This window comes from Mchenga conophoros, linkage group LG22 (genome assembly GCF_057382185.1).
Source record: "Mchenga conophoros isolate Kocher_MC1m ecotype Shallow Benthic linkage group LG22, M_conophoros_male_GT1.1, whole genome shotgun sequence".
Lineage (NCBI taxonomy): Eukaryota > Metazoa > Chordata > Actinopteri > Cichliformes > Cichlidae > Mchenga > Mchenga conophoros.
Window position 1 is genome coordinate 10874671 of NC_140546.1, and position 17497 is coordinate 10892167.

The 17497-nt window shown below is 41.4% G+C and overlaps 1 protein-coding gene across 3 annotated transcripts; it reads right to left on the reverse strand.

The window, feature by feature from the left end:
• Window positions 1-1553: 1553 nt before the first annotated feature.
• LOC146548863 (interferon-induced very large GTPase 1-like) lies at window positions 1554-17417 on the reverse strand. Of its 3 annotated transcripts, none has more exons than XM_085262274.1 (5): window positions 17362-17417; window positions 16925-17011; window positions 16672-16832; window positions 8964-9001; window positions 1554-8848 (listed from the first exon to the last, which is right to left on the reverse strand). In XM_085262274.1, exons 3-5 carry the CDS (start codon window positions 16817-16819, stop codon window positions 4127-4129), a joined length of 4908 nt encoding a protein of 1635 aa, XP_085118400.1. In that variant the 5' UTR covers window positions 16820-16832; window positions 16925-17011; window positions 17362-17417; the 3' UTR covers window positions 1554-4126. The 3 variants fall into 3 exon arrangements, with proteins under 3 accessions (XP_085118400.1, XP_085118402.1, XP_085118399.1); XM_085262276.1 differs by having other exon boundaries at window positions 17148-17404; XM_085262273.1 differs by having other exon boundaries at window positions 16925-17404.
• Window positions 17418-17497: the final 80 nt, after the last annotated feature.

Consider the following 17497-nt stretch of genomic DNA (forward strand, 5'->3'; position numbering starts at 1 on the left):
TCACTGAAACAGAAACACTGGACTGGTCAAAGGCTGTGATTAAGGAGTCACGCTACTGCCATCTAGCCAAGTATTACGTGGAGCACTGTTTACATGTGAAAGCCACTCGTTAACTTTGTGTGGGCTGTATGCTGTACAATCACATGAAGATAAAATATAAAAAAACATAAAAGACTGCACATTAAGGGCAAATTTACAAGACAAGAAAAACTATAGTTATAAGAAGTGACACAGGGTAGTATAATACATGTTTGTTTATATATATGTATATTTGTACACACACACTACTTTGAAAAAAATTTGACTGTGGATGTATATTTCTGCATCAAAAAGTAACTGACTATTAATATGAAATGGATAATATGGATGACTTTGCCAGTGTTTATATCTGTTTTGGATATGATTCAGGTGTATTGACCCAGGGTCATAGCTATAACATGCAGGACACCAACCGTGTACAGCTTTTGTTAGTGTAAACTTCCTCATTATGTTAAATCTTGAGTATTGACAGTGAGAAAAAACTATTAATGTTTGTTACAGGTGCAGAATGCTGCGATCAGTGGAAAGACAGGGCTTGCGTGTACAGACGAGCAGCGCAGGTGGAATGCAGGGACAGCAAAGAACCTTGAACCTAAATGTCTAAGCCAGATAAACTTCAGACATTACAGGGCAGAGCAGCAGTATGATGTGAACTCCCGGACTGCAGTGACACAATCTCTCCCTAACACACCATATCACCTTACACATCAAGACTTTATTGACAGTGTTAGCAAAGCACCAGTGAAACCACTTTTCCTCCTCAAGAACACATTAATTGGAAAATGTTACAATGCCTCGCCATCTGCAGGTCCTCACCGCAACAGTAAAGTTGATGAGCAATTTTTTCAGCCACACCAAGCACACAGTTACAAACTAAGCTGTAATCCATGCAGGGCATTCTACCAGGCATACATTCAAGTTTCTGAAGAGCAAGCAGAACAATTACAAGAAGAAACAAAAGAGCAAAGTGCATCTGATTTGTGGCACAACTGCAGGAAAATCAGACTTACAGCAAGCTCTGCTAAAAAAGTTCCAGTACGTGCCACCACAAAAAATGACAAATTTTTATCTGAGCACATGTACCCTTCCTTTCGTGGGAATTATGAAACAAACTATGGTAAAGAAAATGAAGTTAGAGCTTGTCATCAGCTGAAAGAACAGGGTATGAACATCCTTCACATGGGTAGTGTTATCAGCATCCAGGAGCCATGGCTCTCTGCGAGTCCTGACGGGGTCATTGACTCAGATGTGCTTCTAGAAATAAAATGTCCTGTGCCGACTTATCCTTCACTCACGGAGCATCTTACCCAGAAATGCAGCGATATCAAACTGGCAGCAGAGGCTATTACATGCAAGTGCAACTTACAATGTTTTGCACAGGGCTCAAGACTGCCACACTTGTGATCTGGACACCTACTGAGCATGTTTCATTTACACTGTGAAAATGTGAGGAGAAAATTGCTAGAAGGCAAAGAAACACAAACTCAGATATCGTTTTACATGTACATGGGCGGCCACGGTCCAATCCGCTCTGCACATAATGTGTGCAGAGCAGAAGTGACAGAGAAACCGCGCAGCGCTCCCAGCACATTCTTTATTTATACTTCAAGTAAGTTTTCACAGCAGTAGGAGTGGCATGTATGGAACTGATAATATCTCCTTAAAAGGAGAGACCTTTATCTTGTCTGTTAACACAGGAGGTAGTATCGTATGTCACCGCATTCTTCTGCACATCTGTTTTCACTCCCTTTTCCTGTGGTTTCCAATTCACAAGCTCTTCTTCATTTAAATGAAGCTACAATTAAACATAATCACAAAACTAAAAAATCTTTCATCAAATATGATGAAGCATTTGTAAAGGAACAAGTAAAGCGCTTGAGAGGGTTTTACTTCTCATATTTCTTACCTCGACTTGTAGAGGAGTATGCAGCAGGATGGTTACAGTTAAATGAGAAATACTTGAAGATAATGGGCAAGGTTTAATGCATGTTACAACTATAAATGGGACAGTCAGACACCAACATGTCTGCAGAGTTTGGTCTCTGTCTTGTGAATCTGTTAAATATTTCAATACAACTAAAATGTACATAGTTGTAACATATGGTGGGAAATGAATGACAAACTGACAACATTAAATGTTGTGAATAGTTCTGTATTTCTGTAATGTTCCAACACAAAAAAATGTCAAGAATGCACAACTAATTATTGTAGATTTGAGAAAAACATTTTTTTTTTCATTTAAGAAATTTATCACATTGTGGTTGAATAAAAAAGTAATAATTGTTCAATTGATTGCAATTGTTACACACACACACACACACACACACACACACACACACACACACACACACACACACACACACACACACACACACACACACACACACACACACACACACACACACACACACACACACAGTATTCTTTGTTCACATGTATACCTATGTAAGGTGTTATACGTTAATGACCCTGTGCATATTCATGTAACCACAATAAAAGGAGTGCTATGGGGAACCTGGCTGAGAGTCTGACGGAGGTCAAGTGGTGGAACGACACTTGGCTCCTCCAGGCAGGTCTCCCTCATGCATGAGTAACAAGAAGAACTTTGCCTACTTCGTGTCTTGCTTGCTGTGTAATTATATTGTCTTCAACGTTCCAGCGAATAGGTTCAAGCTACAAACCTATCAATAAACTATTTTATTATTTAAGACATAGAAAGCAAAAAGGTGTTCAAACTGTTGCCAGATGTCTTTTTTCACTTGACTAAATATGCTAAACATTTGCAAACGCTAACAAAGAATAAAAAAATCATTCCAGTGCTGAGACAAAAAAAGAGCTGAGATGAAATAAAAGTCGACTTAAACAAAATTCAGTGTGGATATAACAGGTTTAGATGAAATTAGCATAAGACAGTCAAACAGATCTCAAATCATATATCTGTGAGAATAAACTTTAACTTAAACATTGAATCTAAAATCAAACTGAAAATTTCACAACTCAATTACTAAAAATTATGTTTTTGTTGTGGTTTCAGATGCAATGTTTGAACTTAATGATCAAAGAGTGTTAACATGTGTTTGACAGCAGTTTTTAGATTTAGTTTCCTTACATTTTTTGACTATTTGATAAACAAAAAAATCTTTGTTATAAACAGGTAAATAATATGCTAATTAACAAAATTAGGTTAAAAGTGTATTTTTCTGGAAAACACTCTGAAAGCCTAGATGGACGAAACATTGAGAATGTGACTTTTGTTTTTCACTTGCTATTTTTTGTGAATTCACTTACAGTCACTCATAACATCTTCATGTTTAATTTATAGAATTTCCTTTTTCTTTTTTTTTTCTTTTTTTTTTTTTCTTTTTTTAAATGACATCAGAAACAGCAGTATGCGACATTACGTGATGGCAGAGCTTCAGTTCATCCTTTGTCATTTTTTTTTTTTTTTTTTTTTTAATAAATAGGACAGGGGGAATGAATGAGAGAGAGAGGGGGAGAGAAAGAAAGAAAACCCAAGGGGAGAAGAGACGGTGAGAAGGGGGGGGAAGAGAGACAAAAAAAAAAAAACCTCCTGGGTCACCTGTATGGAGAAAAAACAAACAAACAAACAAACAAACAAACAGAGGAGACAGCAAACAACAAAGAGCAACATAATAATAGAGAAAACAAAGCACCATCACAATAAACTAGCTAGTCATAGATATCAGTATTTACTAAGTAATAAACGATATTGTGCAGCACGCAAGATAGACAGCGCACAGTGTGCTTTGAGGCAGCAGCCAAGAAAGCTTTAGTCCGCGTCTGTGAATACCCATGTGTGCATACCTGTGTGGATCAGCATGCTTGCATTCCAAAGGTTTCTCCATGTAATGATCTGCTAGGGAGTGTGGGGGGGCCACAGCCCCGTCCTCCAGGGTGTGAAGCGGGTATGGAGGAGATCAAAACTCCAGACATCCAGAGGCCCCCAGAACACAAGAATTTCCTTTTTCTCACTCAGACAAAATCAGACCGTCACAGCTGGATTCACGAGTTATTAGGTGAAAACAAGTATCAACATTTTCAGCAGATTTACAGTTTCTTTGGCTCATTAAAACATTTCATCCAGACTTTTAATGGCTTCTTCTTTAGATATGTCTTTCCATTGCTCTGGAATAGCTCCTCTGCCCTGGAACATGAACCCATAGTGATTTTCCAGTTGCTTTTGAAATTGACAAACAAACCATTTCCAATATGCCAGTTTAGACCCATCAGCGGTGATGCTCCAGGTATCATACGGCGGACCAGCAGTTTTGTACTGTTTGTAGGGAATGTATTTCTCTGAGTCAAAGCTAGGGTAAAAATTTCCTTCACTTGCAACATTTGTTGTGCAGAAGGTGACGCTGAACTCTACTGTATGTCTATAGTGCCATCCTTTTATCCCATTAGGTCGATGAAAAGGAGTCCTGTGGTCATCAGGACTGTGATCTTTCATGGTGTTGATACAAACAGCTGCACAGAATGGACAGTTTACCCAGCAGCAGTTACAAAGCTGATCGATGAGGATTTCTTCAGGCTTCTGCCTGGATTCCTTCAGCTTATCCAGGGAGAGGCTGCTCATCTGCTCAGTGATGGATGTAAATCCTTTTTCTATCTCTTCCTTGAGAAAGTGAAAATGTTTTATGTCTCTGAAGTTTTCAGAACAAATGTTGTCAAATGTCAGCTCATCCTTTAGGACATTAGAAAATTCCTTCAGCCACATATCTGTGTCTCCTCTCTGATTTTGGACCTTTTGTGTTGCAGTAAATAAAGCCTGACTCACAGTTGTTTCGATGTCATCAACATTTTTCTTGAGTATTTCCACAGCTTCATCTTTGTCATCTCTGAATATGTACTTCTCAACTTCTGCTTTAATGAAAGCTTCTGTTTGTCTCCTTGGATTTGTGATGTAGGTGATGAAATCATCAAACTTTTCTTCCTTAGCGAGTGACCTCAACACATGTTTCTCCAAGTTCAGTCTATTCCCACTGAATGCTGGGAAATTACACCTCATCCTTCCAGCGACATCAATGGCAGTCTTGTTACAGACAGCCTCAATAGTGGAAGCTTTCAGCTTCTCACAGATTAGTTCTCCAAGCACAACAGCAGATGAGTTTTCTTTACAAAAGCTTCTAAAAACGGTATAATATTGTGTTTTTTTACTTTCTAAGTAAGCCTTGGCATCATTGTTCTTTACAAATTTTTCCAGGGACTCTAGAAGCCAACTCTTTGCTCTGTGGAACACAAACAGTAAGAGATCAACACTAAACTCCTTCCTCAAAGTATATTTCTTCTCTGACAGAAATTTCTGCAATTCTACTGTTACGTGATTGGCCACTTCACGCAAATAAGTTGTTGAGTAGCCTCTTGTAACTACAGGTTTGCTTCTGATTGCATCAAGCGACTCTTTTTCAGCTGCGTCAATGAACGATCTGATCTGTTGTTGTTCTTCATGGGAGAAAGGGCGTCTTGAAGTACGTTTTTGAAAAAAACTAATCACCTGATTACTACTTGTCATCACATAAACTGAATAATCACCAACGTCTGATATTTTCTTGTATCTGCCACTTGTTTTACATTCATTTATAAGAGCTGGCTCAAAACCAAGTTCTTGAAGGATAATTAACTGATCTTTTTTCAAGTTAATTTCTTCAACAGGTTTTGTATCTGCTGTTAATTCAGTAACCCAGCCGCTCCAAACAGAGCTGAACTGTCTCTCAAGCTCCTTTTCATGTTTGGCCTTATCCTTCAGCTGCTGAGCGAGCTCTTTGCTCTTCTGTAGCAGTTTGTTCTCAAACTCTGATTTCTTATCATCCATCATTTTACGACCTTTCTTCTGCTGGATAATGCCATCCAGTTTTATTTTTACTCTGTTTGCATGTTCATCACGAAATTCTTTAATTTTGATTTCAAACCGTCCTTTCCACTGAGCCAAGATCTCTTTCTCTCTGTCATCCTCAAAGTACTTTATCATTTCTTTTCTGACTTCTTCATATGTTTTACTTGTTTCTTGAAAAAGATGAGATTGTTCAACCTCATGAAGTTTTCCATTTTCAATTCTGTTATGAAGTTGGCTTTCAATGGTCAACATGTTTTCCCTCAGGGTCCAGGTCCAGTTCCCATACTGGACTTCCAGTTTTCTGTACACTGCAATTTCATGTGTGTTTTTAAAACTGAAAACAAAACTTTCATTCAGCAGTGCAGTCCACAGGTCCTGGATGTTTGTTTTGAACTGTGAGAGAGTCATCCCAGCAGACTTTGAAGCTTTAGAGAGGATGGTGTTCTTCACTTCCTGGATGCTCTCACTGTAATGTGGATTTGGAGGAGCCATGGGTGGACTGCCCTCCCACAGCTGGGCACAGTATTTCACATCTTTCTGAACATCAAATTCAATGACATCACTGAAGCACTCTGCATCACAAACTTCCTCTTTGGCTGCTAGTTTGGCCATCTGGTCCAGTTTTTCCTGCAGACGTCTCTTTCCATCCATGTTTTTCTCTGCTGCTGCAACATCTGTGACATTCTGGTGAACAAACACACAACTGGGAGAAAGTTTAACTTCCTTCATCCTCATGAAAGCCTGAACAACAATCTGCAGAATGTCCTGCATCTCAGATGGATTCTCTCCAAAGATGTTGATCAGTGTCAGGTTTCCAAGACCAACAACAAGTGTTGCCAGTTCATTGTCATGATGAAGATTGTTACCTTCTACTTCAAGAGCACGCAGTCCTTCAGTGTCCACCACTAGAACATAGTCAAACTTCCAGTCTTTCTTCATCTCCTCTGATACTTTGAGCAGCTGCATGAAGGCACCTTTGGTGCACCTGCCAGCACTCACTGCAAACTGCAGCCCAAACATGGTGTTCAGCATTGTTGATTTTCCACTGCTTTGTAGGCCCAAAACTGACAACACAAAAACTCTCTGATCCCCCAGTTTGTTGATGACTTCTTCTAAAAGACTGGAGATCCATGTTAGAGGCACATGACCTGCATCACCATCCATCAGCTCCATCGAGTGTCCTGATATCATCAGCTGTGCAGCCAGCTCAGGGTATTTAGACCAGTCAGAGTGTCTGTTCTCTCTTTGTGTTGTTTTATGGGCTTCATAGATCTGTCCCATTTCTCTGAAGATGTGCTCCAAACCAAAAGTTGCAGACTGAAGTTTCTTTGATATGTTTTCGAGTTCAGTTTGTTTCCTTGATAACCCATTTGATTTGTCCTGTTTTTTCTTCAAAGCCAAGACCTCAGACCACTTTTCATCATAGCTTTTGAGAATTGAAGAAACATCATCTGTGGAGAGGGCATCTATGAAGATCTGAATCCATTTTAGGAAATACTCTCCCTCTGTTTCTGGCAATGATGAGAGACTTCCAGTGAACAACTCCACCAGTTTACTGCAGGAAGCAGCACATTGTTTCTGACGTATTTCCATCAGTTTATCTTCCTTGTCACTTTTCTCCATTTCAATGTCTCCTCCGAGATGAAACAGTTCTCGGTGTATTTTGCTCCACTGATGCCACAGTTGGCCTTGACAAGTGAGAAATTCATCTTTGATCTTTGAGACATCCATGTTATCCTTTTTAAGCAGATTGATTATTTCCATAGCAGCAAATTTCCCTCTTTGACAGGCTGGGTCAGTTTCATCCACTCTGATTCCAGAGAGCTCAGCCATGGTTTCAAGCTGGAAGGATGGTTTCAAGATGGGACCATCAACAGAAGACAAAACTTCTCTGATGATCCTTTTCAAGTGTTCAGATACATCTGAGTGGTTTCTGTCTTTGAGGCCCATTATATACTTTCCCTTTTTTGTCTCCACAGCATCACAGCTGCCATCAACAGTGAGACAAATGAGAGGCTTATGAGACTTAAAAACACAAGATATGAGTGATTGAATTTCTTCATTGCTTTGCAGAGATGCCACGAGAAAAATATTGATGGAGGATTTTTCAATCAGTATGTCACGCTGTTTTTCAGTCAATAGAGCATCACCATGGAGATTACAAAAGGCAATGCAGTCATTGAAGGCATCATTGGGTTTTCCAGCAGGGCAGTACCAGGCAATCTCTGCCACACCATCCATCAGATAGCGAGACTTGGTGCTTCCTGGGCAGTTTCTGTGGAAGAAGGTGTCATGACGGTTGTTGATCAAAGTGTTCATCAGCTGAGATTTAGACACTGACAAAGAACCCAGGCGGAAAAATGACACCAAGGTTGTTTCAGCTTTGTAGACTGGAACACTCTTCATGGTGACGATCGTTGAGTCATCTTTGATTTGAGTTACCTTCCAGGTTTTTGTTATTTCTCTGAAAGTCCACAGAGGAAACTGAATCTCCTTTGTGACTGGGTCAGGAACAAGCAAAGGTAAGGCATACTGACACTGAGAGAGCTTTGTAATCATCATCTGTTTCAGGAAGCTGTCTGAGCAGTGAAATACTGCCATCTGAATGTCCATTGGATGCACAGAAGTCTGCTCTTTCTTATGTGTGTCCACACTGCTGCTCACAAAAACATCCCAGTCACTGGACGAGGCTTTGAACGACACCTTGGTCTTATAGCTTGATCTTACAGAAATATATCTGGCCCTGTAGTCCAACATTATCAGCCTATGGAGGAAAGTGTGAGCTAGATCTTTGTCAGATTCTACATGGTCGATCTGTTTCACAGGTGGACGTATTTGAAGAAAATCTGCTGGTGACAACTTTTGTTGAATTTTGCCTTGAAGATGAAGTCTGTTAAGCAATGTCTCGGTTTCTATTTGACATGACTTGTTCTGGCTGTCTTCTTCCTTCTCTGGCTGTAATAAATAAGCAAATAACACACATCATGCATTCAGAAATGACAGTGTCAAAGAATGAGACTATTCTTAAATATTCTTTAAGCTCTTGTGACAAATATTTGGGCTCTCCCACCTTCTCTGTGTTTCCACTCATGTTCTCATCTGAGATGCCTGCAACATAAAAAATGAACCAGTAAGTGAGACATGGCTGGATTAAATCAATAGTATGATAAAATGAAAATCATCAGTGCATCAAATCGAAACTGAACCATTGTTTAAATAGTAACTGCTGCTGTGCCATAGATGTAAATGCCCACATCCTCCTAAAATTAAATTTAGTGCTTATTACTTCTGCTGCTGTGTGATACTGCAGGCATGTATAAAAGTGAAAGACTGAATGTAACAGCCTGCTCTGTGGAAGAAACTGGGCATCATTAGACCTATTTAGGTTTCTGCAAAACATCTGGTCACTTTCTGCAATGCCTGAACCTTTACTGTGAAATTCAGATGTTAATCTATGACCATTATTGTTTATGTCAAATTAATAGCGGTATTTTCACAAATATGCAAATATTTTTGTGATATAATATAAGAGCAGCTTAAGAGGTCAAAACAGATGTGAAAGTAAATTTTTGATGCTGGAGAGCTGTATGTGTGCACAACTACAGATAATGGTCAAGCCAACCTGTCCTAATTCAAACCAAGCTTCAGGATTTTGGGGGGGATTTTCCAAAATAGCCATCAATAACCACAGAGTGGTTACCGGATAGAAAATTTCAAGTGAATAGCAGCTCTCTCTGAGAAAATGCTTTGTTAATGCTAGAAGACAGACAAGAATGACTAGATTGCATCAAGCTCATAGGAACGCAACAGTAAATAAAATAACTACTTGTTCCAATAAATGTATGCAAAAAATCATCTGTGCGTGCACAATATAGGCTTACTATGTTACGCCCTGGCTCTGCTAGGTGACAGGGGAGGTAACATAAATAAGCCCAGAGACAGGAGGGTCAAATTTTAAAAAACCCCACAAGGTTTACTATCACAACTGAAAACCCTCAGTGAAACGACTCACAAGGCAATTTAAGCAACAAAAAAACAACTCTCATACATTCAAATAACAAAAGAAAACTAACCATAAGGGCAGCAACTCAAAAAAAGAGGCTCAAAGGCAGAGGCACAGCCTACACAGTCTGTTCAAATCAAAGAGTCCCCCACAAGTGAATAATCCTCAGCCTTTTGTACTCGCAGGCAAACGCAGGCAGCCGCGTCATTGGTCCGCTGCGCCCGAGGATCCTGCAGCAGCCAATGGTGTGTGGAATGGCACACACCGATCTGCATGCAGTTGGGCCAGCCAATCACCTGTGAGCCCTGGCACACTTGAATTTCCACACAGGAAGGCAGGCCCAATTGAGGCCACTGACCAATAGAAGAAAATTATTGGCTGGTCTGACGAGTCTCATAACTCAACTCAACAGTCCTTCAGCCAACAAAGCTGTCCTTGAAGGATAGGGTCAGAGAAACAAAACAGTCCCGTTATCAGGGACAAGAATTTGCTGTTCCGGAGCCACATGACTGAGGGAGATCATTGTTTGGATTAATGTGAACAACTGCACCAATGTCCATCACTGGTCACCAGGTCTATCTATTTCCCGTTGCAAAGCCGTGAGCTTCTTCAAGATCTTCCCATATGTCGTTCAATAAACATAGTCTGAGTACTCACGGCTTACCCATCGTCAATCATGTCGGCCAGCATAGTGGGGGGTTTGAACTAGTTTGAACAGCTGTAACTGCTTTCTTTGTTCTTCTAAGCTAGGTCCGAGCCAGCTCCAATCAGCCAGAACTCAAATCAAACTTATTTCTTGAATATGTTCACTGTGTTCAAATGGCCTCCACAATTGCCAGATCTCAATGCAGCAGAGCCTCTTTGGGACATGATGGTTATCATCTCATTTGCAATGACAAATCTGCAGCAACTCTGCAAAGGTTTCATGTGAATATGGACTAAATTCTCCAGTGTGGGAATTTACGACTGTGCGTAAATTCCCACAGTGTGCACTATGTGCTTCGAATATTGTGTGTAGTTTTTGTTTCATACAGTTGTCAGTCAGGCATCTAACTATGAAACAAATTACACTCCAAAAGACCCCGGGCTTCTGAAAAAACAACCCGGGCTTAAGCCCAGTAAGCCACCCCCCCGCTCCGCCACTGATGATAAACCCCAAATTGGTCCTGATGTAGTAATCTGTAAGTGACAATAATGCATGGAATAAAATGAAGTGCTGTTTAAATGGGTTACCACTCCATGAAGTGTAAAGCACTTTGAGTTCTCAATAAAACAATAAGTGTTTTATAAATACCAGTACTCCAGCTTTGTTCCCATGTTTAAAGAATGGAAAACCTAGCATTTGGTCATGTCCATGAATTCAAGACTTCAGGCTGTCATTGTCAGCAAAGTTTTCAACCAAGTGTTATAAATGAACATTTAATTTTCAGTTATTTAATTTGTCCAATTACCCCAAAATGAAGGGATTGTGTTAAAAACACTTTAGGTCCTCACATTTTTATGTAATCTTTACATACAACCCACTAAATTAAAGCTGGAAGTCTGCACATCAACTGAGTTGTTTCTTTCAAATTCATTGTGGTAATGTACAGAACTGAAATTAGAAAACAGTTGTCTCTGTCCAAATATTTATGGACCCAACTGTATTTTCTTTTATCTTTAGAATTATAATTATTCTTAATGTTCTCATCTGTAAGTTAGAGTTAGAGTTTACCAACTTAACTGTAACTCAATAAGTTGAATGACCAAACTTTTGAGTCAGCATTGAAATGAAAATAAGTGCAAAAAACGTTAATTTTTTCCCCAGAACTATGCAGTCACCACATGTGCAACAACAAATTGAAGAACTACACTGAATGTATGATTCTTTGTCCTCATTAACTTTGATGTAGGAAGAAACAGATTTCAGATAACGAGTATCAAATTATTATTTTAATATTATTATTATTACTACTGCTAGTAGTAGTAGTATTATATTTAATTTATAATAATATCAAAGTCAAAGTCAAAGTCAAAGTCAACTTTATTTGTCGATTCTGCCACATGTACAGGACATACGGAGAATAGAAATTGCGTTACTCTTCAATCCCTAGATAAATAGCAAATGAACATTTAAATATATTTAAATATAAAAGTGATTAAAAAATGCAAGTAAAATAATTAAAAAGTAAAAATTTAAATAAATACAATTTTACATATAACAAGAAAGCTATATAATATACAATATAATGGGTAAGTGACATTGAGTGTAAACCAGGCAGAGTAGTGCAAATAGGCAAATAGTGCAAATGGAGATTTAGTAGTGTACGGTAAGAGAAAGTATAACAACAAAGTCTTATGAGGTAATGGCAGTCCAATGATCCACAAAGTGACTGGTAACTGGTGCAGGCCAGTGAGTGAGTCAGAGAGTGTGTGTGTTTGTGTGTGTGTGACAGAGTTCAGTGAGACCGTGGAGGAGAGAGGGGAGAGGGGGCAGAATCGGGAGGGAGTTAAGCTTCCTGACAGCCTGATGGATGAAGCTGTCCTTCAGCCTGCTGGTCCTGGCCTGGAGACTCCGCAGTCTCCTCCCCGACGGCAGCAGCTTGAAGAAGCTTTGCATTGGGTGCGTGGGATCAGCCGCTATGCAAAGGGCTTTTTTAGTGAGACGGGTGCTGTAAATGTCCTGGAGGGAGGGGAGAGAGACACCAATGATCCTCTCTGCAGCTCTCACTATGCGTTGGAGGGTTCTATGACAGGACGCATTGCAGGCTCCAAACCACACAGTGATGCAGCTCGACAGGATGCTCTCGATGGTGCCTCTGTAGAAAGTGTACATGATGGGGGCTGGTGCTCCTGCTCTTCTTAGTTTGCGGAGAAAGAAGAGACGCTGCTGTGATTTCTTGGCCAGTGCTGTGGTGTTGTACGTCCAGGAGAGATCCTCTGTGATGTGCACACCCAAGAACTTGGTGCTGCTCACTCTCTCCACAGACGCTCCGTCAATGGTCAGAGGAGCATGTTGGGTGTGCATTCTCCTGAAGTCCACAACAATCTCCTTCGTCTTCTCCACATTCAGAGAGAGATTGTTGTCAGCACACCACGTGGCCAGGCGTCTCACCTCACTTCTGTAGTCGGTCTCATCCCTGTTGCTAATGAGACCCACCACCGTTGTGTCGTCCGCAAACTTGATGAAGAGGTTGGAGCTGTATGATGGAGTGCAGTCATGGGTCAGCAGAGTGAAGAGGAGGGGGCTCAGCACACATCCCTGCGGGGCCCCCGTGTTTAAAATGATGGTGCTGGATGTATTACTGCCAACCCGTACTGCTTGAGGTCTTCCGGTGAGGAAATCCAACAGCCAGTTGCACAGTGAGGTGTTGAGCCCCAGCTGGACCAGTTTTTGAGTGACCTGTTGGGGGATTATGGTGTTGAATGCTGAACTGAAATCTATGAACAGCATTCGAACATATGAGTCATTTTTGTCCAGGTGTGTGAGTGCCGAGTGGAGTGCAGTGGAGATGGCATCATCGGTTGAGCGGTTGGGCCGATAGGCAAACTGGAAGGGATCCAGGGAGGGGGGCAGGACAGTCTTGATGTGTTGCATGACTAGTCGTTCGAAGCACTTCATCAGGATGGGAGTAAGTGCAACAGGACGGTAGTCATTAAAGCAGGAGGGAGATGACTTTTTTGGAACCGGAATGATTGTGGTGGCTTTAAAACATGTGGGGACGACAGCCTGGATGAGTGATATGTTGAAGATGTCTGTGAAGACATCAGTGAGTTCCACTGCACAGTCTCTCAGTACACGACCAGGAATGTTGTCAGGACCCGGAGCTTTACGTGCATTGATCCTGCTGAGGGATCTCCTCACGCTGTCCGGTGACAGAGTCATCACCTGGTCACCAGGAGGGGGTGGGGTCTTCTGTGCAGTGGTGCTGTTTTGGACTTCAAAGCGAGCAAAGAAAGTGTTCAGCTCGTTCAGCAGGGGGATAGTGCTATCACAGGTCTGTGGTGGGGGCTTGTAATCTGTGATGGTCTGAATGCCCCGCCACAGGCTCCGTGAGTCTCTGCTGTCTTTGAAGTGATGAGATATTTTCCTGGAGTACTGTCTCTTAGCCTCTCTGATGCCACGGGAAAGGTTGGCCCTAGCTGTCCTCAGGCTTGCCTCGTCTCCAACTCTGAAGGCAACATTCCGAGCTTTCAGCAGCCTGTAGACCTCTCCTGTCATCCATGGTTTTTGATTGGCCCGGACAGTTATGGTTTTCGTGACTGTTACATCCTCAATACACTTGTTGATGTAGGCAGTAACAGTCTCTGCGTACTCCTGGAGGTCAGTGGTGTTGTTATAGGTGGCAGCCTGCTTAAACATGTTCCAGTCTGTAGTATTGAAGCAGTCCTGTAGAGCCTCTGAAGACCCCTCTGGCCACACTTGTATCCGCTTACGAACCGGTTTGGTCACTTTAACGAGCGGTCTGTAAGCAGGCATTAGCATGACAGTGATATGGTCTGAGGCGCCGAGGTGGGGGAGGGGAAAAGCTTTGTAAGCTCCTCTCTGGGTGGTGTAAACAAAGTCCAGTGTGTTATTTCCCCTTGTTGGAAAGTCTATGTGTTGTTGTATTTTTGGAAACACGCACTTTAAGTCTGCATGATTAAAATCCCCAGCCAGGATGAGAAAAGCATCAGGATGGGCTGTCTGCTGCTCACTGATGTGCTGGTACAGTTCATTCAGTGCCTCATTCCTGTTGTTGACATTGGAGGAGGGAGGGATGTACACAGCGCACAGGAGTATGGCTGTATATTCCCTCGGTAGATAGAATGGCCGGCACTTAATAACCATTAACTCCAGCACTGGTGAGCAGTGTTTGCAGACCGCAACAGCATCGCGACACCAGGCATCATTGATGTAAACACAAAGTCCTCCCCCGCGGGTCTTACCTCCCGCGACGATGACTCTGTCAGCACGGTAGCATGTTAGCTGGTCGAGCTGAATGGCGCGGTCCGGGACACTGTCGCTGAGCCATGTTTCCGTGAACACAAAAGCACAGCAGTCCTTTACATTCCTTTGAGATGAACGTAGCAGTCGGATGTCGTCCAGTTTATTTTCTAGCGAGCGTACGTTGGCCAGAACGATAGAGGGGATGGTGGGTTTGTGTGGGCTAGCCGCTAGCTCGGATGCCACATATGGACACACACACACACACACACACACATCTGACTTAAATCAGGTGGCAACATAAGAAAAGGGTAGTGAAACAAATCAGAAGAGTGGAGCAAAAAGAGTATGATCATGTTATCACTGAGACCAAGCAGCTGGGAAATCTGGCTCAAAGGGTGACTGTAAAAAGGAATTGTAGCCTGAAATAGAAGTCTCAGTGCACCACCAACAAAATAATTTTCCCTATTCTGCAAAGCAAAAATCAAGGGGGGAAAAATTACTTGCTCGAGACTCTGTTCTTAGAAATGTGGATTTAGAGACATCAGGGACCAAAAATGTTTGTATTCCAGGGGCCAGAGCAGGCGACACTGAAACTGCTGGCTAAAGGTAAACAAAATTCATACTGAATTAGTATGTGACTTTGCTAAAAAAAAAAAAAAAAATTAATTAATTAATTAATTAATAAAAATTAAATAAATTAATAAAAAATGTAAGACTCTGGAGTTTTCTCTGGTCCCCTCCACAATCTGGCCTTGACAGACATGCTTATTTGTGTGTACTGAAAACACAGTGAGGAATCTTGGAGTCATTTTTCAACTCATAATGAGAGGAGAGTTTTCTCTCAATCTATTGCATGATTAAAGGACATTTCTGCTTAAATTCAACAAGCTCAATGCAACATGACAACAGCATATCAAAAATTCATTAAAAATCATCCTTGATAGTTGACGTCAAAATCTCAATGGATTGATTGTTTTGTTCACCTACTCTACATGCCTGTAAAATTTCACCTGAAGTCGCTCAGATAAATAAAATTAAACAATTATAATATTCATTATATTTAAAGAATTAGATAACAGTTATCCTCAAATTCAGCAAAGTTAATGGAACATGATAACGCCATATTAAAAATTGTTAAAGTAGAATCAGGAAAAAAAAAAATTGAATGTTAAATGTATTAAAAATCATCCTTGATAGTTGATATGGAATTCGCAACAAACATGTCGGCCGACAGTTAAGTGGAGAGAGAGAGAGGGGGGAGCATGCAGCAAAGGGACGCAGATCAGACTCGAAACCAGGCCAGTGCTTTTTAACAAAACGAAAGTAAATACAACATGAAAAAAATCAATAGATATCGGAAATCTTAGAATAGTTTGAGATGAAACTCGGCACAGATTTAGAGTAGGCGAGTCGAAGGAGGAATCTGAAGGAGAAGAACTACCGGAAAAGAGCGCAAAAAATATGTAAGCGTCGGCTGGCTTCACCGCAGTAAATGGATCACTCGAACGCGATTTTTCACGGCATGAAGCCATAGTGCTACTCGCTGATCGTCACTCCTCTTTAAGCCTGTAACAGCTCTTGTACGGGCCTTTTATGATCGTACAGTGACAAGCAACCTACTGTGGCTCAAACTCCAAAGTCTGAGTGCAGCTCACCTCCTCAACACTTTGCCGTTTGTTTTTGGCTGCTGTACTAAAACATTTATTTGTGTAACAAGAGCAGGAAAACAAAGAGCTTAAGTTCCAGTCACTGCTGGTTTCTGGAAGCTGGAAAGAAAAGTCTGGTGTTTTAATGTGAGAATGTATTTTTCCTTCGTCTGAGCTGCTGTCACTTAAGCCTTCACAGGACGGTGCTTTGCAAACTCACCCCCGACATTTCCTTTGTAAGTATTGTAGATCTCTTTTAGCCGGCGGTAGAGAAAAGCCGGTTTACGCATCCACTCCACCCCTCCCTGAACTCCTGTGGTGGTTCCTGATGCAGCTCCACCGCTGGGGCCGTTAAATCCATCCGCCATGAAGTTGTAGTTGCTGAAGCAAAGACAAACTACCTGTGATTACTCAGAACGACACAAAGCATTTTGTAGTGTCTGGGTTAGTTAGCGGGGCGGCGTGTAACACACCTCAGGTCCTGTCCATTGTCATCAGACGCCACATCCTCAACATGGACTTGATCACACTCCTGGATCAGACTCGAAACCAGGCCAGTGCTTTTTAACAAAACGAAAGTAAATACAACATGAAAAAAATCAATAGATATCGGAAATCTTAGAATAGTTTGAGATGAAACTCGGCACAGATTTAGAGTAGGCGAGTCGAAGGAGGAATCTGAAGGAGAAGAACTACCGGAAAAGAGCGCAAAAAATATGTAAGCGTCGGCTGGCTTCACCGCAGTAAATGGATCACTCGAACGCGATTTTTCACGGCATGAAGCCATAGTGCTACTCGCTGATCGTCACTCCTCTTTAAGCCTGTAACAGCTCTTGTACGGGCCTTTTATGATCGTACAGTGACAAGCACTGTTTTAGAGGCAAACAAGAAAAAATTATATTCAACATACATATCTATCTCTTGTTCCTGGTTTGTGCAGCTCGGTTTAGTTTCGATTTCTAAGGGAAGTTGTCAGCGGAGATAAAAGAAAGTTCCTGTCAACCTATAAAACAATCGGGGGGGGGGGGGATTACATTAGGAAGACG